Source organism: Trifolium pratense, linkage group LG1 (assembly GCF_020283565.1).
Source record: "Trifolium pratense cultivar HEN17-A07 linkage group LG1, ARS_RC_1.1, whole genome shotgun sequence".
Classification (NCBI taxonomy): domain Eukaryota; kingdom Viridiplantae; phylum Streptophyta; class Magnoliopsida; order Fabales; family Fabaceae; genus Trifolium; species Trifolium pratense.
The window spans coordinates 25,093,866-25,116,862 of record NC_060059.1 but is presented as its reverse complement, the minus strand read 5'-3'; the positions used below and the strand labels follow the sequence as shown (position 1 = coordinate 25,116,862).

The following is a 22,997-nucleotide window of genomic DNA, read 5'->3' as shown; positions in this document are numbered from 1 at the left end:
AAAATTAAAATGAGGTACCGTGATTTTGAAAAAGCTACAAAATTTTGGCTGCTTGTTGTGATTTTGACAAAACAACTGTGATACAAAATTCATGTGTGTTTGGACATTGCATAGGAATTCACTAATGTCTTCTAGTTCAGGGTTGACGAGGGACATGAGCAATTTTCAAAGAAAAAGTGGGACATAGACAAGTGACAATTATATTTTAGTTTTGATGCTATTCTTTTAAATTCAAAAATAAGTAGTAACACTTTAGTACTTTTATTGAAATTACAACTACAAAATAATGTAAATACCAGAATGGCAGCTCCTTGTATTTACACAATCCCGCTATACTATCTCTCTCTCATAGTCTCATTTCATGAACTAAAAATCTCTGTTGATCATAGCATCAAAACTAAAACCAAAGAAGCAAAACTGATGTTGATTGCAGAAAATAAAAGAAAGTAAATTTGCATATATAATACGAATGTATCAATTTGTGTCTCTGCTGGGTGTTTCCTTGTATTGTAGAAGAGAAATCTGTCGTTGAAGTCTCATTTGTTGACGGAATTTAGCAATGAATTCATCAGCACGTTTATCTACCCCTTGTGCATCAGCTTCTTGCACTTCTTCTCTGTAACCCATTTCTTCACACAATTCAACCCCATGGTAAAATTCTTGGTCATAATCTCCTGCATCAATGAGATCACTCCTTCTCCCATTGTCATAATCAACAATATCTTCATCATCATTAAAATCATAGTCAAAATCAACTCGTGGATTTATACACGGCAAGTGAAAGCGCAGGGATGATGGACGATACATCTTGACATTGAACATAGGAGTCTCGTCGAAGGAGAGTTCACGCTCAAAGTAGTTAATGTGATGAGTGGGTGTGGTTTTGTGTCCTAGGCACTTCAAGTATTTTGGCACAAGACGCAGCTCCGTCACTAGCTTGCGCCTAAACACACCACTTTTACGTGCCCACAACAACGAGATCCGTAGGATGTTCCATGCCCTACGACCAACATTACGATTCTTCAAAGACATTATGTTGTTATGATGTTATCTTTAACAGTATGCTAAAATGTATGTGAAATACAAAGTAATTGAAGATTGTAGTAACTATAGCAAGTGATGTAGAAAGTAGAAACTCTTTTTGAAGATGCTTAATGTTTATGATGTATGGACAATGGTGGTTGCTCTTTTATATGCTTGATTGATAGGTATATATATATTATGAGGATTTAGGACGCGTTGCTTGATTGAAAGGGACAGTGTATAGTTTTTTCCCGTTTAAGTTCAATCAATTTTTTTCAATATATTAATATAATGTGAACTGTGAGAGGAGCTAAGGACAAAGAAGTGCCAACTCGTTAAGGACACGTCTTTACTATACACGGGTTGGAAACAACCTGGAACATTATTTGTTTACTTACTATTCTGCCCTTAATGATAAGCATATGATGATATGATAACAATAAGGAGAATTTGATAAACAAATATTTTGGCAAGGGTATTTTGGTCAAATAAAATGATTTGGAAAAATAGAGATGGGATCCACTGTCACATGAAAGGAAGGAAGCTTTTAGTTGGATTTTGTTGGACGCCGTTTGGTCTTGCTTGCTTTTGCTTTCAAAGCAAGGTCACACAGGACTTAATTAGTTGTTTAATTATTAAACACAAATTAATGTTTAGGAACTTTGTAGAAGTAAACGTTTGCTTAATGCCAATGGTCTTTATATTATATTCTGGATCCACTGCTCCAACAACCATTCCGCTATTGAAATTGACACTTCAAAGAAATTTTGAGTAAGTTTACACAGTCACACCTCAAATGAAAAATATTTGAACTCATACGCAATGTAAATATTTAAATGAAAATAATTTAATTATTATTTTTAGTTTGTGTACACAAATATTTTTAATTTGAGATTGTGTCCTAGTAGTGTTTGCTAGAAACTTTTTGTTGCATTTGCAAATATTTTACTTTCAGTGTAATTTGTATAAATATTTTCTATATTTATTTTGTAAAATTTGTGTTTGATTTACTTGTAAATAATAAGGAGAAAAGAGAGGTTTAAAGAATGAGTTAGTTTTAATCTATAAAACACAGACACCTCTAGAATTAAACGTATTGTGGTGTCCAACCATGTTTATTGTTTAGTATTGGACATACATATTACACTCGTATAACATGTGACGGACAATAAATATTCATAAAAGAATTGTTTTTTCTTTTGCTTCGACCTCTTTGAATCTGTCTATGATACTTGTATGACACGAATACATCACGTGTTAGACAAATATTTTATAAATAAATTAATATATACTTAGTAGTTTTTTTTTTTTTTTTTTACTGAATTTACTTAGTAGTGTTGGTGTCCTATATTTTTTACATTAAAAATATCATTGTGTTTGTGTCGTGTCAGATGGTCGTATTATAGTTCGAGCTTCAAATTTGTTGGTCTTCCCTTAAATATCAAAAATAAAGTTTTATGTGGTTCAGGACTTCAGGGTAAAATTTTATATGGTTTAGGGTAATAGTTATTTTTTATACAATTTCACTCATTTTATGTCCATAATGAAAAAAAGTGCACACAAAATTTTCACTTGATGTGTAAAATATGAAATGTAAAAGAATCCGATCCTCCTTGACTCAAACAAAATAACCAGTTCTTCTAGATGTTCTTTTATGTCAAAACCTTAATTTTCCCTTTTTGCAGTTATACTTGTTATTGTAAATGATTAAAAATGTGACTTGACTTCCCTTTTGTATGTTTAAAATCATATATTCTCCAATATTATTAAATTCGTGATGCCAACAAATATTTTAGTGTTCATATGTTGGAGGTAACAATCACATATATAACACGAATCTAATTATACATCGACTTCACATTACTTAAAAAATGAAATGACTAATGTATTACTATTAGTTTATTAAAAGAAAGAGCAATGTACATGTTATTAAAAAATGAAATGACAATGTATAATTCAATGTACATACATAGCAGATTCCGACATTGAGAAGTCAAAGAAAATATAGAGCACAAAAACTTGAATTTAAAGATGATTGAATGGGTTGTTGGGGCACATATATTGAGTCATAGACCGACTTTCATATGATTAAAGTGGCATTAATGCTCTCTCCGTGAGCATAACACGATCGACACGGTTGACAGAAACATTTCATGTAATATGTTCGGACCGGAGTTTAAATACTTTCACTTATTCACCTTAAAAGAAAGAGAAATTATAGAAGTTAATTATTACTATTAAACTAACGCATAACACATAAAGTATACATATAAGTTAATTATTACTATTAAACTAACGCATAACACATAAAGTATACATATAACTGTTCTTTTCTTTGCTTGATAAAAACTACTGTTATCTTATCTTAGTTGTGTATACATTTGGTTAATTTATTTTTCTTTTTGGTATCGACAAGGTATCAAACATAGGATCAAATAGTTAAGTGACCTAAGTATTTACCACTTTTGCCATGTTCGTCGTTTGAAACATAATGTTATGTCCCTCCTTAATGATAATTTTCACTTTGCAGACCCGTTTAATAAATCATGTTGGAGAGCTTTTAATATGTCACAAATTATTTATGTCAAAAGAAATGTCACCAAGGTCTCTATTGAACAAAGATGGAACAAATAACTACCAGTAACAAACACATTCTTGATACCATAATTTAGGTTAGAAATTAATAAGAGAAAAAAAGATAGACAAGATATGATAGAAAATCAGGTGCTAGCAAGACATATATGCATGCAGACAACTAATAATTTCCCACAAAAGCGGTCCAGAGCAACAACATTATTGCTGCTGTTCTGTTTTATTTATTTTTTCAATAAACCATCAACTTCAGGGTGTAAAGGATCACTTTGGTTTGGTTTATTTTATAAATTATTTGAATCAATAAAAAAAAAGTTGATTTAATTTGTCCCCTTGCCAAAGTGCTTTGGATGCCTCTAGTATATGTTGATGAAAGAGTACCTTGGATTTTTTTTAATGCCATATTTCGATTTTTTTATCGAACCAGTGTGGGTTTGACCGGTCTAACTAAATATTGACCGGTTCAACTGCATGAACGGTCCAATAGCAAATCGAATCAGTTATATGTCCGGTTCCCGATGGGACTGATTGGACCGGTCAGTCCGATTCGGTTCTTAAAACACTGTTAATGAGTGAGTAAAGCAAAATCGTTGATGTCATTAAGTTCTTGATTTTGTGGAAAACAAGTGAGTAGTGGTTCTAATAGCCAATCCGATTCATTCATTCACAATTGATTCGCGAGAATTTCTCTCATTGTATGTAGCATTTTCCTTTTCATATTGGTGTCACAAAATTAGAACAACAGAAATTAATAGTGGCAGTTATCTCATGTCTTAAACCAAAATAACGAACTTGATGGTTCCTAAATTTTCTTATTAATAAATCACTAATTATTATTTAAACTTATTTTAGTCTCCTAAATTTGTATCCACACTGGTTGATTCAAGCTCCCTAATTTTTCTCCCCCTACTTTGGCAGGAAAACGAATGCAGGTGAGATCAAATGTCACATTAAATTTTAATCTCCTTTATTACAATCTCTTCTCTTTCTCCAACTTTTTTTTATTGTTTCAATTAATAACACCTCTTTCTCCAACCTTTTGTTAATTGTTTCAATTAACACCCATTAATTATAATGGAGTCAAAGGTTGAGAAAGCCATGATTAGCTTTAATCCAGAATCTAAAACAACCCTTGATCATAATCCTCAACCCAAAAAAACATCAAAAAGATCTAAGAACATTTTTAAGGTTGTATTATTAATGATGCGAGGGCATTCTCGTAAATCAACAAAAGCGGTTTTTCCCGTTGAGGATGAGTCAAAAAGTACATGGAGGAAGATTGTGGGGTCCATGAGACCCATGCATCTTCAAAGCAATCAATCGCCACCGCGAATTATCAACGGTGAGAATAATCTTAAAAATGTGGCCATTGAAGAAAATAATAATGTTGATATTCAAGGTAAGGATGGGTTTGATTATGAACCGGAGTCTTCGTTATCGCCATCTCCGGATAGTAGCCGATATGTTTCGGCGACTAATAGCCTTTACGCTTCAGCGGTAGGGCTAAATGAAATGGTTGAGGAGGAGAAAGAGGAAGAAATTGGTGATGATGGTGATGACATGATTGATGCTAAAGCTGAAGAGTTTATTGCTCAATTTTATCAAGAAATGAGGTTGCAGCTTATGGATGATATTGTGGATCATCGTTACAAAGAGATAAGTATGAGGTCATTAGGATTATAAATTTATGATCTAGTTGCTCGTACACATTGCAATGATCATGAATGTTGTGGTTGCATTCTTTGTATATAGTTGCACTCACATTCATGCATGCATGGAAACGATGGAGATCCATTTGAAATTCTTTTATTGTTTTTGTCTAGAAAGTGGGCTTGTAAACCCTTCTCAAAAACATAAAAAATGTATATATACTATACTAAGAAAAGAAAGTATATACATACATATATAAAGTGTTGTAACCTTCGTCCCGTGAGTTTAACTCAGTTGGCAGGGACAATGTATCAGGGAGTCGGAGTTCAAATTCCAGTCATCCCACTTATCAACTTTAAGAGTAGAATTTCTAACCACTAAGCTACATGATAAAAAAAAAGCGTTGTAACCTCTTTGTTTGAATAAAATAAATGAAAGCTTAATTATGGCCAAAGTGATTTTACAATATTTACATGCATTCTGATGATAGATATGTTCGTTTTTAGTTGTTTTGAAATGATTTTATAGCGTATTCATTGAAATAGTAGCTCTTTTATCAACATCAATTGCACATGTATTATGATTTTGTCGAAGAAAGACAGAAGACATTTTAGACTATTTTTAATGTATGTATAACATCTATCATGCGTAGACGCAAGAATTTGCGTCTGTCAAGTGGACTCTACTTATAGCATCACCAAAAACCCAAAGCTAATAGCGTTCGTCTATACGTATTATTATAGCTTGGGTTAGCTTCATGTCCACTAGACGCAACTGTTTAACTTTAACCTTTAGATCACATCCGTCACGACATTACCGCTAAACCGACGCTATCTCCATTTTTTGTCATTTAGTGCGTGTTTCTTGCCGAGGTCTATAGTCGTTTTTTTTTGTAAAGAGCTCCATAGCAGTTTTATTGTAGTGTAACTATTTACAATCTCATTTCATATTATTTACCTATTTATTTCAGCTTTAAAAAAATGAATTTTTTCTTTTTATTTTTGAAAATAGATTTTTTAAAATCGATTTTCAAAATATTACAAGTTTTTTTATATTTGTTTTTTTAAAACACTAGTTTTGACATCATATAACATAAACACACATTATTGAAGATCAAAACATAGTCAAAATTACAATTTTTGCAAAAAAATGTATTTCAAAAATGATTTTTATGAAAATCTATTTGAAATAGCTTCAAAATTAAGTGTTTTTCGAAATTTTAATATCCAAAAAAAGTTTCAATAAAATGATCAAATACCTAAAATCACATTTTAAGAATAACTATTCAAACCAAATTTTTATTTAAAGCTTTTATAAAAAGTTTCTTTGTAAATTTTGTTTTGCACAAAATTATGTAACATTACAAGAATCTATTTTTAAAAAATCTATAACAAGCAGACTCTTTGTCTCTGCAATTATTACATGTGTAAAATATTTTACACCAAGATTGTATATAAATTAAATTCATAATATATTATATACTCCATTGGATTCAAATATTAAAACAACAAAAATGAATATATCTTATGAGTTTAGTTCGGTTGGTAGGGACATCGTATTTTATATGCAGGGCCGAAGTTCAAATCCGGACACTCCATTTATGTGGAATTTCTAGCTACTAAGTTATTTGACAAAAAAATAATAATAATAAGTGAGAGATTTGGGTAATATGCATGGGGTCGTATGTTCGATCCCCATTACCAACATCGTAAAAAAAAAAATCCACAAAAACAAACCACAAATTAAATTTATTACTACTTGGAAAAAGGAAAAGAATAAAAAGGAAAATTAAATTGGCCATACTAGTGACATGTCATTGACTATTGAACATATCCCTTTGATAGAATCAGTGAAAGTCAAAGCTCATACATAATGGGTCGGGTCACGGGTGGGTTAAATCATCAATCAGTACCCATGAACAATCCGAGAACAAGTATGTTTAATCCATCGGATCCCATTTCGGAGCGTTTCTTTAACCTTACCTTCTACAGCATAAACCTTATACCTCGCTATTCTCTTTCTTCTCTTCGTTTGCGCGTCGTTGAAGCTCCAAGGCTTCGCCACCGGTACACCTCCGTCGTGACTCGCCCGAGTCACATCACCCCGACTCGCGTAGTAGTTCTGACTGAAACCATAGCTTCTCCCACTCACAATCTCGATTCTTCTTTCACTGCTATATGAACCATGATCCGACCCGTACCCGTACCCTTCCATGAAGTAGTGATTTTAAGATTAGGGTTTTGTAATTAGAGAACTAATTGAAGATGTGTAATATATATAGTTAGAAATTTATTGAAGTGGTTTTGGAGCTGGAAATAAATAAGAGATAGTGCTTTCCCTGATACAATATTAAATTAATATTGTGTCATTATCATTAATCATTATAATTATAACATTGAAACATTTAACAATATTCTGACTTTCTAATGTTGGACAATGGACATTAATTTATGGAAAGGTTTTGTGTTAGTGTTTCAGCATTTTTTTATAAGATAAAGTTGAATTTGTCGGTTATTTATGTACAAATATATGATATAGATTTTTTTTTTTGTTGGTAGAATATGATATAAGATTTTTTGTATGTTAGAAAATGGAAATTAAGAGGGGAATAAAATGGACATGTAGAATGTGTTTGGAATAATTAGTTATTGATGATTGTATTTAGAGGTAGGCCAAGTTTTATGTAGCCAACCAAAGAGGCACTGGAAAGTGGAAGAGATGTAATCATAAGTTCAAATGGATTATTTGGTGGAAAAAGTTAAAGTCATACATCACTTAAATATTTTATCATCAATGTATATTACTTTCTCCTCATATTAAATCACTAATTTTTTGAGGTACTTTCAATTTTGTCATTAAAAATGGATATTCTAAATTAATTTTTTTTTTTCAAAAATGGAGAGCATGGCATCATAGTAAGTCATCGACATCTCAACTATGTTGGCACCTCAATGCACTATCACTCATCTACCATCTCACCAAAAGTATTATTAAGATGAAAAAACAAAAGAAAGGGTGGGGGGCATAAACCAAACCCACCAAAATAAAATTAGCGAAAGCGATAATTAGACAAACCAACTCTATCTCTAAAGAAACTCTCTCTAGAGCAACTTGGTAATTGATCCCACCAGACTAACTCATCCACAAAAAACCCGCATTAGCTAATCTGTCTGCACAAGTATTACATTCTCTATAAATTAATTTTCAATTTGTAAAAATTTCTCATATTCATTCTTATATGAACACATGTAAATAACATTGCGATACTTCTTTGATGATGAGTTTGTTAATTAAGTGTACTTTTTAGGAGAGCAACCATGTTATAAGTAGGTTTTTATTACTTCCAACAATGTAACAGATGAACTTATAACTTATAATTTCTAGCTTATAGCTTAGAAGATAAGCTAGCTGATTGAATTTATAATGTCTGGTAAAATTAGCGGTTGAACTGACTTATAAATATGAAATGACATAAAAAAATATGTTTAATTAATACTTACTTTTTTCAACTATGATGATTGGGTAAAATTTAAGTCTTTTTTTCAACTATTAGCTTGTGAGAGGAAAATATTATTATTTTTTTAAAAATGAGTTTATATGTTACTCCATAAGTGAAAATATAAACCATAAATTTGGAACCTAAAAAACCCACATTTATGGCTGAGATTAGCATAAGTGAAATTAAAGGGAGCAAACAAGTATAGTACCTAAATCTGCAGCAATAGAATGTACAAGAGAAATAAATTCTGCAACAAGAAATGTAAAGGACCCTTGTTTGTTTCTCAGTTATTATTATAATTACTTTAATGTAGTATAACACTACTTATGATTAATAATGAAACATATATATGTTACATAATATTTTGAAGGGTACATAATATTAATATAGTAGCATATTTTGAAGCTAACTAATTATCTGTGTCGTCAACAAGCATATGTAACCTTACTGAGCCTGCTTGGTGATGATGTCTTGGAACCATTGCTTCTAGTTTTTCTGCTTCCACTGTGTTGAAAACCACTTGAACCATACACTGCTCTGAATGCCAATGCTTTCCCAAAGTGAAAGTTTTCAACATGTTTAATGCTTGATAATCTTTGAACAGAATCGTCACCGGCATTATCAGAAATATCAGCATTGTTCTTAGTATCCATTTTTTTTCTTTTTCCTAAATATATTTGATGACAGGAATTTGGAAACTTATGCAGTATGGAAAAGAATAGAAAAAGGAAACAATTATTGAGGCAGTTAAATAATCTCTTATGAGCTTACTTACTTTTGGGAAGGACAAAGACAGAGTTAAAGAGAGGCCAAAAGATCCAAAGAAATAGAGAGAGCTCTTTGTTCTTTACTTGTAAGATTCTTTTACAACTTGTCTTCAACTTGAAGAAACCAAATATACCATTTTAGGTTCTAAGTAGTAATTAGCCACAATGTGAACATGTTAACTAACCACAAAGTAGCAAACAATATTGGATTAATTGCTTTTGTTTCCCTCTTTTTCTATGTTGATTGGAGTTGTGTTTGTAGTTTGTAGGAATCAATATGTTTCATTGTGATTTATTTTGAATGGAAACAATAGAAAGCTAAGAAATCCAATTATTACTATACAGTTCTTAATTAATTTTCTGATTTCATACTTTTTTCCACTTTTCTCCTACTGTTTTCCTTTATGAAGAAAGTGTAGAGAAGAAAACAGCTTCAATTATAAACTTTCTTGTACTGTCTATATCTTAAACACATTTTTCAGTGAAAGTGAATGTGAAATTTTAGAAACTAGATTTCTTGATGCTGAAACAATAATTTGTCTCAACTTATATGTTTCTTTTGCACAGCTGGAAAGCTGAAACCAACTGCATGTTCATCACTGAAAAACTAACAGAATCACTTTAAGTTATTCTAATTAATTTGTCATCAATTGTCATCACACACTACAAAATAAGAAAGAAAAATTTATTCCACAAGCTTTCTTTAAGGAAATGTCTTTAGATTTTAAGTAGGGATGTAGTGTTTCTGTCTCTCTAATTATTTGTTCATTATTGCTCTCGGTGCCGATGGTAAAGCTAGGAAACACAACTTTCATAGGTTATATAGGAGAATCAAGAAAAGATAACCAACAAGATATTATGTGCTTGCCATGAAAGCATTGCTAGTTTCTAATAGAAGATATCTACAAGGAAAGTAGATGCACATATCATTGTCTTTTGCATGATTGCATGATTGCATCATTACAGTTTTATATATATCCCTTTCTTGTGGAGGAAACCAGCCAAAAGACCCCAGAATAAAATCTCAATTATTACAAAGGCCAGTGTACCCCATTTCTCGGAATGTAATACGTTCTGTATTAAAGCTTCACTGGAGTCAACCTACATGTTAAGTAACCGATTAACCAACTTAATCAAGCGTGGAAAGGTCTTTAAAGTGGCATCAATGGCCCAGTGGCTGGGAAGGGCTCCTATTCAATAATAAATAAATCTAACAAAAATTGATTTTCTGCTTAGTTTATAACAGAAGAGGAGATATAAAGAACCATCGGAAAAGAAACATTACCAGGTTATTTTCAGGAGAACGCCAATAGAAACCCTGGATAATTGCTGGGAAAATGTCACAAGCAGCCAATGCGTATACAATAAGGGCATTCATTCCCATCCATTGTAGTAAAACTGTGGGCTTTCTGAGACGTTCTATGTCAACCTGCAAGAATATATGGATTTGTGAATTTGCAGGGTTTTAATCATCTTTCGTGATCAGAGTCACAAAGTGATTGAGCGCTAGAGCTACCACTTTTCCCTCCTCAGGTGAAAGCATAATCAGCTAATTATATGCTTTTCTCCTTCGGATATAATAGATCTATATCTACAATACAACATAAGTACGAACTTACAATGTAGTATATAGCAGTCAAAACCAAGCCCGATGCACCTGCGGTGATGAACATGAAACTTAGTGTGTAGAGTGCTTTTGATAAAGGAATTCCTGAAAAAGTTTACAGTTGTGTTAGTTGGAGAACCAAATGTATCTTAATCTTGAGAAATCTAAATTAGATAGTACCTAAAATCTCCAGAATATATCCGACTACCAATAGAGAGAAGGAAAACACAGACCAAAGGAGTACCCTCTGCTTGTGAGCCTGAATGGAAAAGACAGTAGTTGATATAGTTACACACACACACACACATCTCAGAGACAAATTCAAAAGGGACTAGGATTGGATTCTTAAACATCAAACCTGAAAAATTACAAGTATATGTCCAAATTGCAATCCCACGAAACATGTAATGGCAGCCATCAGTGAACTGGAAGATTTATTAAAATGGTTAGCAACCAATACATTAATAAAATTTTAATACTGTCAAAATTTGTCATACTTGAAGGGTCAGCTCCAAATAATCCAATATAAACTATGGGATCGTTGGCCCAAGCTGAACCTCGGCAAAAATGGGCCCAGTCTGAATTTCGGCTGGCCCAATGGAAATTCTAAACAATTGTCCCAACCATGCCCAAGATAAGAAGATCCCTACTTCTAAAAATCACTAAAATTTCCTATGTTATTTGACTGGAGATAGTTTATGAAATAATAGATCATGACTAGGTTGTCTGTAGCAGGATACCAATCTAACCATAAAGATAAAAATCCGTACATGAGAAAGTGATGAAAAACAGAAAGATGTGAACATAAAAGGCAAGCAAAGTACACTGGACAACTGAAAGAAATAAAATACGTTGACTGTGGCTATTTAAAATATAAAATATAACCATAAATTTCAATGTCACAATGAAAAGAAAAGAGGAGAGAGCAGGGAATGCAAATTTGACCTCAAAATACCCTCCGGGTCAAATGGTGCAAGGCACCATCCAGGTGAATCTGGAGGCAAGGGTCCATAATCAGGAGAATTGACACTGCACTCCTAAAAATGAAAAGCAGGTCAAGAATAAAATTATTTAAGGGATAAAACAAATGACTTTTGAGGTGGCAGAAGATTCAATACAGGAGTTACACTAGAGGGCAAATAACCTTTGTTCTTCTGTAGACAGGACGCTGGTACATATGATCTTCACCAAGAATTAATCTATCAATAAAACCCACAGCATTACAAGGAGGATCAAGGCTACCCCTCGTTTCACAATGAACCTGGAGAACAAATATTATATGTTGATTTTATTGTCCAAGAAAAAGAAAATACAAAACAGAAACAGCAACCATCAAAGTTTTGCTTTCCACTAGGTGGGGAGAGTCGTGAAAATGAAAATAGAAACATAAAATGTAGCTAAAAAGCCTAAAATGAAAGTAAAATCTAAGACAACTAAGATACAATATTACATGAAGCGAGAAAATAAATACCAAACATCATGATGTGTCACTCAATGCATGCGTCCATATTCTCTTTATTTTCGACTCTCTTCATATTATTATTTTCCCAGGCCCGACATTATTACTTTCCAAGCACCTTTCACTGTTCTTTCATAGTATGAGCACTGTTGCTAGTCTATGCGGATTCATCAATTCAAGAAATGTAAAGATAAAAAATTCCATGTTTAAGAAATAAAAAGTCATGTATTTGACAAAGAGATGATTCGTTATTTCTTTATATACAGAGCTGAAGCATGCACACCCTATATAATATTACAGAACAACTTGAAAGTGTACGAGAACTGTCGGCAAAAGGAAACCAAATTGCATGTTAACTCCATCTATTGTAGGGAATGAGTCATAAGTTATGTGCACATGAAAGCATAAATCAAACTTCAGCCAAAAATTTCATGATATTCCTTCAGCATTAATTGGCAGTGACAAAACCATGGCAACTCACATTTTGAATAGTTGATACATGACCAGACCAAAGCAAGTTAGAATATCCGAACTTCCAATTTGGAACATAGAGGCCATAGAGCAAGCAAAGGTATACTGAGCCAAGTAAGATAGAAAAGATCCTGGACAAAAAAAAAAATTCAGTTAGCACAAAGAAAGAATATCATAAGGAAAGCAAAATTGGTGCGGTGCCTGCAGAAGTTTAACTTCGACACTTGACGCAGCATATCTTGGATCAATTAAAGTAACCAAAGTCATTTTATTATAAGTTGTCCCAAGTCCCAACTTACTCTAAAATGCAATTTAGGTATTATAAATTTATAAGACAACAGTTTGATTGTTTGTTTGCTTGCCAACAAAATATCTCGAAAAACTTAAAAAAGACAAATTCAGGCTTTTGTTTATTACTACAAAGGTTATGCAGTTTCCCCAACAATATGAAGGAAAATTCCTCTAGAATTCCAATTAGTCACATCAACCTTTAATAACATAACTAAGTGCATCAAAGTTATTTATAGATGGCAAGATGGGAATTTTTCTCTCATTTTCATTATTGAGATCCGATCAACAAATTTGAAGCAAGTTTTTTAAGAATAGGCAAAAGGTACATATCTGAAGCAAGTTTTCATGCATAGTGAAACACAGAAAAAGCTCCATGACAGGAGTGCTCATTTCACATGTGAATTTCAAAATAAATATAGGGGTATACTAGAACCCAAAATAATATTGCTTCATTTCATGACTGTATGCAAGAAGTTTTGACAGAAGCTGCATCAATATGTGATGAGAATTAATACATACTAACTCGTCCACAACAACATAAACTATGATAAGTGAAGAACATAGCATTGGTGGGAATATTTTATAGTCAATTTTGAAATTGAAATTTTTAATTGCAATGCTCATCTCCTAGATGTTAGATTGAAACAATAACCGCCAGAAAAATAAACTAACCACTGGATGGAGTATTTCCTGACAAACGCTGCTGGTGAATCAACCAAAATATTATTGTTCACAAGCCAAATCTCTGACATTGAGGCCAGGAAATATCCTATGGATATCCTCTGCGTACAATGCAAGGAATTATGTGTTAAATTAACAACACATTTACAAAATAAAAGCAACAGGCAGTTGATTATTTTCTTAATTGTGATCTTCTTTCGGTTGCAATTCCAATGTCCAATCATAAAAGAAAAACCAATTTCAATGACTATATCGCTGCAAATTTGCAACCAGCCTTAAGTCAAAGCTTCAGAGTGAAAACTTTGTATTTACTTCCTCAAAACAATACAACAGGCACATTAAAGAGACTACTAACATTTTAGGCCCATTAACAGTCACGGAGTGGCATTGTAAAGATACTCGGTTCATTTTTCTTATCAACACCATCGATCAAAAAGATATGTTATGGTAGAAAGCAACAATGAATTTGAAACTGTAACTAATCAGTGGTACAAAGTAAATCAAAGAGATAATAACATGTACAACAATATTATCAAATGTCCTGGATTAGAAATAACCAACAACAACAAAAGACTTTTCCCACTAGGAGGTCAAGCACATATAATGAGCATCACTATACCGTCCAGAACTGGAAATAAAGGACAAAAGCCTAATAACTTAGATAGTAAGGAATAAGGATAACTACTTTACTGGTTGCAATTACCTGAAGTACACCAAACCAGCGTATCTTACTTAAATCAAGTCCATAAGTTAAATTACCACGCCCATGGAAATACCCACCTATGAATAAGTTTCAGAAAGAAACATTAAAGCAATGGCCATTGACTGCATCACTTAACACACACATACAGATACACAATAATACTACGTGATCACTGGATTCGACTGTTCTGAATTGACTCATTTACTTTAGAGAAAAAAGCAAGATATCTCAACTATTGATCTTTTTATCAATGGTTGATATTCCTTGGTTTCCCCTTAAGTTAAAGCTCATTTCATAGGAGTCAAATTCCAACTCACTAGCAAAGAATGAGTGACTTCTGCTTACTGAAGAACATACCTTGTAGTAAGAGCCCCAAAAGAAAAAGCTTAATCGTCCTCAATATTACTTTTTTTGTTGCATTTGGTTTGCTAGAGACTTTCTGAAAGGCTATCCAAGAATTAGAATATTGCTCAAAATTATAGTTGTGTTTATTCCATGAGTTACCAACACTATACAATGTCCTAAAGAATCACAACATAGGACAATAACTTAAAAAAGGCAAGAGCAGGATTCAAAAGAAACCATACCTTGAACACCAGAGCGATTGAAACGCCAACCCCAAAGAGAAAAAACGGCATTACAAAATCAGCGAGTGTGACCCCAAACCATGGAGAATGATTCAAAGATGGGAAAGCCCGTCCCACATCATCAACTAATATCATTAACTGTACCAAAATTTGAGAGCTTTTAATGCAACGAGTAGCAACCAGTTTTCAGTTACTGTTTGTGCATGTTTGAGTAATCAATCGGAGGCTCTCAAACTCAGTTTGCAACAAAAGGACTTTTTTCAAACTGAGTTTGGGGGCCTCTCATTGGCTAGCCAAACATAACAGTATATCGTTGAGATGGATAATTAACCGTAATCTAACCGTTATCACTAACTAACTAACTAGCTTATGTGACTAACCAGCCTAACTAACATAGATGCTAAACTAACTGATTAACATTGATTAATTATTATAAAGATGAAGAAATTGGAAAAAGAGAGGACGAACCGCAACAGTGAGGCCGCGGAAGACATCGAGAGAAACAAGGCGTTGATTAGGAACAGGGATGATGGTTTCGTCTTCTCCATTTTGATGGACAATAAGAATTGAGGAGTCAATAAGAGGTCTTCTTTCTTCTTCTGCAATTGCACCGTCGTGTATCTGATTCTCAGTTGACATTTTTACACTTTGTTCGCCCGTCGCCGATTATGCTATTTTAGTTTTATTTACAAGTATTAATATATGTGAAATTTCCTCTTTTGTCAATTAGTCGGTTTTTATATTTTCTCTCTTGTATTGTATGGTTGTACCTTGTAAAGAACTGATTACTATGTAAGCCTAAGTTTAAATTAAGCTTTGATAGCTGAAAAATTATTCAATAAATTATGTTATAGTTGATAATTTATGACCTGAAAAGTTAATAAAATTTTTTTTTACTCAAAAATAACATATTCATTCATTCATTCAAATTTATAGGGAATACATCAATCGAAATCATTACAAATTCAATTTTGCTAAAAACTAATAAGGATGAATTCCAAACAGGCTCACAACATCCGAGTTAATAGCATAAAACGGCCTAATGTCTAAGACAAAGCATACAATCGATATGATAAACTGTGAATGAATGTTGTCCTTGCATATCACACATGTTTTAACATAAAAAGAAAAAAATAAAATAAAAAACATTACTATATAATAATAACCATGGAAGATGCCCTTAGTAGTTAGTGCCAGAACAGCATTTCAGTGCTAGTGATACTTCATTGTTAAGCATTTAACAACGGTTTGTTTCTAGTATATGAGAATTCATCTCTTATAATTGATAAAAAAAACTTCTTAGTACTGCTTATCAGCAGCTTGATCTCCTGTTAAACCACAGTCAGACATAAGTATTGGATGATTCCTCTAGGATCAAAAGTACATGGCTGGATAAATTTGTTCCATGATTGGATTGAAAATTGAGTATTTCGTGCTTATTATTTCCTTTACACTCATTCACATTCATGTAAATCTGAATGTGATATTATTAAAGACAACAGACACACAAAGAGGAGAAAGGTTGAAAGGGGCGAATGGGAGGTGGAATGCACCGTCTTCTCGATGGCTGGAGCTTCATAGAATATAGCAGTTAATCAAATACTTTCTCCATCACCTATTATTCTTTAAACTAATTTAATGTAGTGCAAGACGACCTTCAGTATCCAAAAGCTTTCCCAGTTTTTCTGAAACCGCGGACAAAGTTGCCTCGCTCTTGCAGAATGCAAACCTGATGTATCTCTTCTGATAGTTACAACTTGCATTAGAAACTTCATCTGATGATAGGTTTGTATGAAAAAATCCTTGTCCTGGAACAGCCACCACCCCGGCTTTTAGTATTAGTTTTTTAACAAATTCTACCTGCAAACCGAAAAACATTTATTACTATAAAGTATCAGCAGAATAATGGATAAACCTTTACTCAGATGCACTGTGACAATTACAATAGTTCTTAAACGAATCAATCCGAGATCGATAAGAGAGTGAAAGAGTGCACATACATCAGAAAGGGGACAATCATCAGGAAGCTCGGCAAACAAGAAGAAGGAACCCTGCGGTATAAACTGTATCTTAAAACCCACTCCTGCAAGCAACTTGATAGTATAATCTCTTTTTGATTGATACTCCTGTATAGATAGAAACATCAAGAAAAAGACAAGTAAGAAACATAGCATTGTTATGACTGCAATGTCTTCTTAAATGTAGTTTTTTATCTCTTACTCTTCTCAGTGTTTCAAAGTATTCAGGGGGGCTTCTCAAAGCAGTCAAAGCGGCTTCCTGAAAAGGAGCAGGAGCAGAATCTGTAACTATTATATGAATGTTTCTGATAGCGGACGCAATAGAGGCTGGTGCAATTGCCCATCCAACCCTCCAACCTGATAGATACAGACAAACAGCGAGTTAATGCTACTCTTCTTAACAAGGATGAGAGAACCCAAAACTTTGCAGTGCAGTTTGGTTTCATGGAACTTTACTTGGTACCTGTGACGCTGAATGTTTTAGACAAAGAAGATGTTATAATCGTCCGCTCTTGCATTCCTGGAAATGTGGCAAGGGATATATGTTTTTGATTGTCATAAGTTATATGCTCATACACCTGCACAAAGAATTAAGAAGGTAAAAACATTACATTATTCAAATATCATGCTATTATTTTACTCTCACAGAGTAAAAACTCCCAGTAGTTTTTCTTGCGCACAAGCGAATTCATGTGGAGAAGTATGATAATCCAAATTAAAAGCAAATAAGAACCATCAATTTCTATTTATCTACTAAAACCATTTTTTTTATAAAAGAATTACTGTCATGAACTAATTAAAATGTGCAACTAGAAAACTGATTTATGCAAAAATTGTGGCACCCTAAAATCAATTGAAGTAGCAGGAGAAGATTCATATGGAACATGAGTATCTGTTTTTATTCATTCCATGAATATGTTGTTTAAATCTTGCAATTGAAGTTCTACGAGTAGAAAGTAATTGAGTGTCATACTTCATCTGTTATAGCAAGGCAATTTCGGCTGCAGCATGCTCCGGCAATAGTCTCAAGTTCATCTTTTGTGAAAACTTTGCCAGTTGGATTGTGAGGACTGTTTAAATTCTTTGTTAGTATTTTGCAATTCAATAAATGAGACTATCTCTTTCAAACATTTTGACGCTCAACAACAAAATTTATACTAAGTGGTGTGTTATATAACATAATCACTTCATGCATCCAATCCAAAACAATTAAACAAGGTAAAAACAGCAATGAGACACCAAACTTCTCCCAAGGATTGCAGGGCATATGAGTAGCTCGCCCTTTGGGAATAGTTTGACAGCATAATACACATAATGGATAAACAGAAACTCTTGTGACATTCATAATTTGAACCAATTATGAGCTTAAACCATAACTTGATAGCACCAGTATTTCTTATTAACATGTTTTTATCTTCTTTAAAAAAAAAATGATCCACTCAATAAGACCAATCTGAAGATTTCCATGATAAAGATGAAGTCTATGTAAAGTCAAGATTAATCATGGATTTGTGTAATTTCTAACCTATTCAGTATTATGGCTTTAGTTCTTTCGGTAATTGATCTCAGCAATTTGCTTGGATCCAAGCTCCAGTGAGGCGGGTCAAGTGGCACATGTATCTGTACAATTAGGTTCACAAAAACAAGGGTGCATTAGATAAAGGGAAAAACGATTAAATGTTATATCAATAACTTCAACACTTAAGTGGACAGCAAACATGCAGGATCATGTTGGATTGTACAAGGAATATGCGCTTCAAATGTTTGACTCAGATGAATTTAGTGATGCAGAAATATTAATTTTTTTTATATGAAACATGTTTGATTTTACAGCTTCTTTTAGATAGAATAGTTGAAAACCAGTGTTAAAAGATTTAATCTGAAATCTGTACTATTGATTATTGAATAAAACTTCAATTTGGTCCTTACTCTCTCACAAAGTAGTTTCTAATCTATTTTCAATTCATCAAGTTAGACCATGAACTACCATTTTCTCTCCTAAGAGAGATTAACTTGATGCATTAATAATGGTTTAGGAACTACTTATTATATTTCTGTAGTTTGAAAACCAAATAGGAGAGAGTGATAGTTTATATGGAATAAATTGAGGAATTATTCATTGATTATTGTTCACTAATCATGACAATGCAAGTTTAAACTGCTAAACAAGGGTTGAGATTGGTGGCAATGCAAGCTTACAGGGACACCACCAGCCATGGTAACACATCCTTGATAAGTTTCATACGAAGGGTCAAAGAGTATGACTTCGTCACCCGGGTCAATCGCTGTTTGAAACAGAACATACTATCATATTAGAGGGGAAAAAACTACACAATTGTTGTGTGACACCGACACCAACAGGACACTGACACATACACATGTGCTTACATTCAAGGCTATAAATTGCACTTTTGGCATCCTAACTTTTACAAACTTGCGATTTTGGCACTCTGACTAAGTCAATGCACATGTGGCAAGTGACTCACATACAACGTCAACATGTCTTGCCACACTTACAAGTTACAATGACTCACATGCCACATCGGCATTCATGGCAAGCTATGCTAACATGGCATGTGAGTCACTTGACACATGTGTGTTGACTTGCAAAAGGGACTAAAGTTAAGGGGTCAAGTACTCACATGTGCTTACATTCAAGGCTATAAATTGCACTTTTGGCATCCTAACTTTTACAAACTTGCGATTTTGGCACTCTGACTAAGTCAATGCACATGTGGCAAGTGACTCACATACAACGTCAACATGTCTTGCCACACTTACAAGTTACAATGACTCACATGCCACATCGGCATTCATGGCAAGCTATGCTAACATGGCATGTGAGTCACTTGACACATGTGTGTTGACTTGCAAAAGGGACTAAAGTTAAGGGGTCAAAAAGTACAATTTAGCCTACATTCAATTACTTCTATTTTCTTAAATTAGAATCGATGTCTGTGTCATGTGAGTGTTGTGTTCGGTGTCTGCATGCACGTATCTATCGGTCATTCATCTTGAACGAAAACAAGAAGAATAGAACATACTTGCAAAGATTGAAGCTGCAAATGCCTCAGTTTGACCACAAGAAATAGCTACATCAGTAAGAGGGTCAATATCTAAACCATGCATTTCCTTCACCATCTTGGCTAAGTGTTGACATATACCTTGCACATGCCTACAGGTACAAGTACAATACAAATAAAAATAGAAGTTGTAATGCTACTACAATGTTAGCAGTGAGTAATAATAGTAAAAACCTGTATTGGTTGAGGTCGGAATTGATGGCGGAAACGGCGGCGTTTTTGATGTGGATAGGAGCAGGGAAGTCAGGGAAGCCTTCAGCGAGGTTGATGGCATTGCATCTTTGAGCAAGATGAGAGAGTTCTTGAATGGGAGACGATGTAAGCTTCTTTGCCGCACGCGACAATTTCCCTTCCATTTCTTTCTTTCTTCCTTCCTTATCTTTTATCTTTATCTTTTAAAATTTTAAAAAAATTATATTTAATTCTTCTCATTTTAAAAAAAAATCTAGACTTTGTAAAAATCATTATTACATGTTATCAATGGAAATAAGAAAGTGACATCTTAATCCATCATAAAATAAGAAAAGTTCATTTTGGTCTCCTGTAATTAAGAAATGGGGAAACTATCATTTTGGTCACCGGAAGTGTAGCTAATTGTTATATTAGTCATTGAATGTATTGAAATGGCAAATTCATCCATAATATCGCATTTGATAGTAGTTTTTTGGACGAAATTGACCAACAAATAACATATTTGAGGACTAAATTGACTACTTTAAAACATATTTAATGACCAAAATGACTAATAAAAATAACATTTTTATGGATTTGTTTACAATTTTAATACATTCAAGGACTAATTTGACAGCGAGTTACACATTCGATGACTAAAATGACTAAGAAAAAGTCATTTTATCTCTCACAAATGAATAAGGAAATAACATGAGATATTCATCACTTTTATGGACAAAATAAGAACAAATCATATTATTTCAATTGGAGAAAGACAAACCATGAAAGAGAGAGAGAGAGAGAGAGAGAGAGCAAGAGCGATAAGAGGAACAAAAAGAGAAGAAGATAAGAAGGAATATGTTGAAGATAAATCTTGATGGTGGTGAATTGTATATGTTACTCTTCATCCATGGAGGATATTATTTCTTCTTACATGATTGCCAGCATTTCACATATAATACTTTGCACGTCTATGCTACGTCACATTATAAATGTTCTGCATGAGACTGATATCATTACACTTGTGCATGTTCTTAGAGAACAAAATATATGCGTAAATTTTATGACAAAATGAACCACATTCGAAATGTTTTGTCCACTGAATTTGTCTTCCACCTAAGTTGAAGTCTCTTACCTTAAAAGATAAATTTAGAACTTAACTAATATTTATTTCTTTTCCTTTTTTTTCTTTTTCTATGTCATCACCAATAAAAAATTTGTCATTGTTTGGGAACAAACAAAACCAAAAAAGAGAATTAACCTCCAAACCAGATTAGACAGTCCAATAAACTGAATACTGGGATGACAAAAAACCATGAAAGAGAATTGCGCCACCGTTTCTTTTTCTTAATTAGTTAACTTGTCTTTTTAATTTAATTTTTTAGTTTAATAACGCTTGTTGAAATTTTATTGGCTACACCTAAACATATAGGTTCACTCCTAGACAATAATTTATCATGTAATTTCGATTTATTTTTAAAAATACTTAAAAAAAATGTGTTTTTTTTTTCTTAATAACTACAGTACGTGTTTATGTGTTTTCGATTTCAGTCTTTTATTTTGAAACAAGTGACAGTCTTTGTGTGTAAGAAAACATCTTTTTCAATAATAAATTAGTTTGAGAAATTATTTAGGTGACTTGGACTTGAAAAAGAAAGATTAAGAGTAAATGAGAGTAGAGGAAAACACAAGCTTCACGAGTAAGTAACTTTACCAACTAGCAAGTGAAAGACCAAATTAATGTAAGTAGCCACCCCTCCTGTATTGAATTCTTTTTATTTTTAAAATTTTATATAAGATATCTCCTAAAGAGAATATTTAAATACAAATAATCAAATTCATAATACCATTGCCAAAATAATTAATAAGGCCACACGTACTTTATAAAAATATTTTCTATTTGTTTTTATGTAAATATGTGTTTATTTTTACTTGTTGAAAGAATGTGAAATTTTTTACGTGAACTATCATGGTCAAGATAATATGAAGTGTTAGTTAAAGATAATGTATTTTTTTAAATTAATATTTTCTTTTGTCATTTTTAATGTTTTCTTAAAAAAATGCACACAATTGTGTGTCCAAAAAAAAAACACACAATTATTATCTTAAAAAGCCTATTATATTCATTTAGCAAGTAAAAATATCACAAAAATTTAAATAATAAAAGTAAAAAATATTTCGCAAAGTAAGCTCAGCTAACTTTTTTTTTGTAAGCTCAGCTAACGTTATGATCCAAAAGTTGCGGTAGAAAATTAAATGAAAATTACTATAATGGATCGGAAATTTAAATAAAATTGATTACTCCCTCCGTCCCATAATATAAGAAAAAAAAATATTTCCACATTTATTAAAAAAAATAAAATATGATAATTTCAAGGATGACTTTTTATGTTTTT

At 32.7% G+C, this 22,997-nt stretch overlaps 4 protein-coding genes across 5 annotated transcripts; 1 reads left to right on the top strand and 3 right to left on the bottom strand.

Annotated features, from left to right (window-relative positions):
• Window positions 1-223: 223 nt before the first annotated feature.
• LOC123906795 lies at window positions 224-1,203 on the bottom strand. The gene is made up of 2 exons (XM_045956795.1): window positions 368-1,203; window positions 224-326 (listed from the first exon to the last, which is right to left on the bottom strand). The coding sequence occupies exon 1, from the start codon at window positions 1,030-1,032 to the stop codon at window positions 475-477; it is 558 nt and encodes a 185-aa protein (XP_045812751.1). The 5' UTR covers window positions 1,033-1,203; the 3' UTR covers window positions 224-326; window positions 368-474.
• Window positions 1,204-4,689: 3,486 nt separating this feature from the next.
• LOC123890995 lies at window positions 4,690-5,372 on the top strand. The gene has a single exon (XM_045940774.1). It carries the CDS (start codon window positions 4,690-4,692, stop codon window positions 5,296-5,298), a length of 609 nt encoding a protein of 202 aa, XP_045796730.1. The 3' UTR covers window positions 5,299-5,372.
• Window positions 5,373-10,139: 4,767 nt separating this feature from the next.
• Window positions 10,140-16,094, bottom strand: LOC123906780 (heparan-alpha-glucosaminide N-acetyltransferase-like). Of its 2 annotated transcripts, none has more exons than XM_045956784.1 (13): window positions 15,798-16,094; window positions 15,330-15,467; window positions 15,100-15,181; window positions 14,743-14,819; window positions 14,031-14,140; window positions 13,078-13,198; window positions 12,282-12,398; window positions 12,083-12,174; window positions 11,496-11,562; window positions 11,318-11,396; window positions 11,151-11,242; window positions 10,817-10,960; window positions 10,140-10,721 (listed from the first exon to the last, which is right to left on the bottom strand). In XM_045956784.1, the coding sequence occupies exons 1-13, from the start codon at window positions 15,966-15,968 to the stop codon at window positions 10,683-10,685; spliced, it is 1,329 nt and encodes a 442-aa protein (XP_045812740.1). In that variant the 5' UTR covers window positions 15,969-16,094; the 3' UTR covers window positions 10,140-10,682. The 2 variants fall into 2 exon arrangements, with proteins under 2 accessions (XP_045812740.1, XP_045812735.1); XM_045956779.1 differs by having other exon boundaries at window positions 10,140-10,632; window positions 15,798-16,092.
• Window positions 16,095-16,485: 391 nt separating this feature from the next.
• On the bottom strand, window positions 16,486-20,817 carry LOC123906772 (kynurenine--oxoglutarate transaminase 1-like). Its single transcript, XM_045956767.1, has 9 exons — window positions 20,605-20,817; window positions 20,392-20,522; window positions 19,547-19,632; window positions 18,873-18,967; window positions 18,321-18,417; window positions 17,811-17,925; window positions 17,550-17,704; window positions 17,330-17,455; window positions 16,486-17,189 (listed from the first exon to the last, which is right to left on the bottom strand). The coding sequence occupies exons 1-9, from the start codon at window positions 20,784-20,786 to the stop codon at window positions 16,965-16,967; spliced, it is 1,212 nt and encodes a 403-aa protein (XP_045812723.1). The 5' UTR covers window positions 20,787-20,817; the 3' UTR covers window positions 16,486-16,964.
• Between the last annotated feature and the right edge of the window lie 2,180 nt (window positions 20,818-22,997).

Excerpts from the sequence above, each read along its gene's own strand:
- LOC123906795 (XM_045956795.1), bottom strand. The coding sequence starts at position 1,032 with ATGTCTTTGAAGAATCGTAATGTTGGTCGTAGGGCATGGAACATCCTA.
- LOC123890995 (XM_045940774.1), top strand. The coding sequence starts at position 4,690 with ATGGAGTCAAAGGTTGAGAAAGCCATGATTAGCTTTAATCCAGAATCT.
- LOC123906780 (XM_045956779.1), bottom strand. The coding sequence starts at position 15,968 with ATGTCAACTGAGAATCAGATACACGACGGTGCAATTGCAGAAGAAGAA. Across the intron at positions 12,175-12,281 it reads CTGTCTACAGAAGAACAAAG|GAGTGCAGTGTCAATTCTCC; the intron begins GTTATTTGCCCT and ends TTTCATTTTTAG. Across the intron at positions 10,633-10,816 it reads GTTCTCCTGAAAATAACCTG|GTTGACTCCAGTGAAGCTTT; the intron begins GTAATGTTTCTT and ends CTTAACATGTAG.
- LOC123906772 (XM_045956767.1), bottom strand. The coding sequence starts at position 20,786 with ATGGAAGGGAAATTGTCGCGTGCGGCAAAGAAGCTTACATCGTCTCCC. Across the intron at positions 19,633-20,391 it reads TGCAGCTTCAATCTTTGCAA|CGATTGACCCGGGTGACGAA; the intron begins GTATGTTCTATT and ends TGTTTCAAACAG. Across the intron at positions 17,926-18,320 it reads GCCTTGCTATAACAGATGAA|GTGTATGAGCATATAACTTA; the intron begins GTATGACACTCA and ends TTCTTTGTGCAG.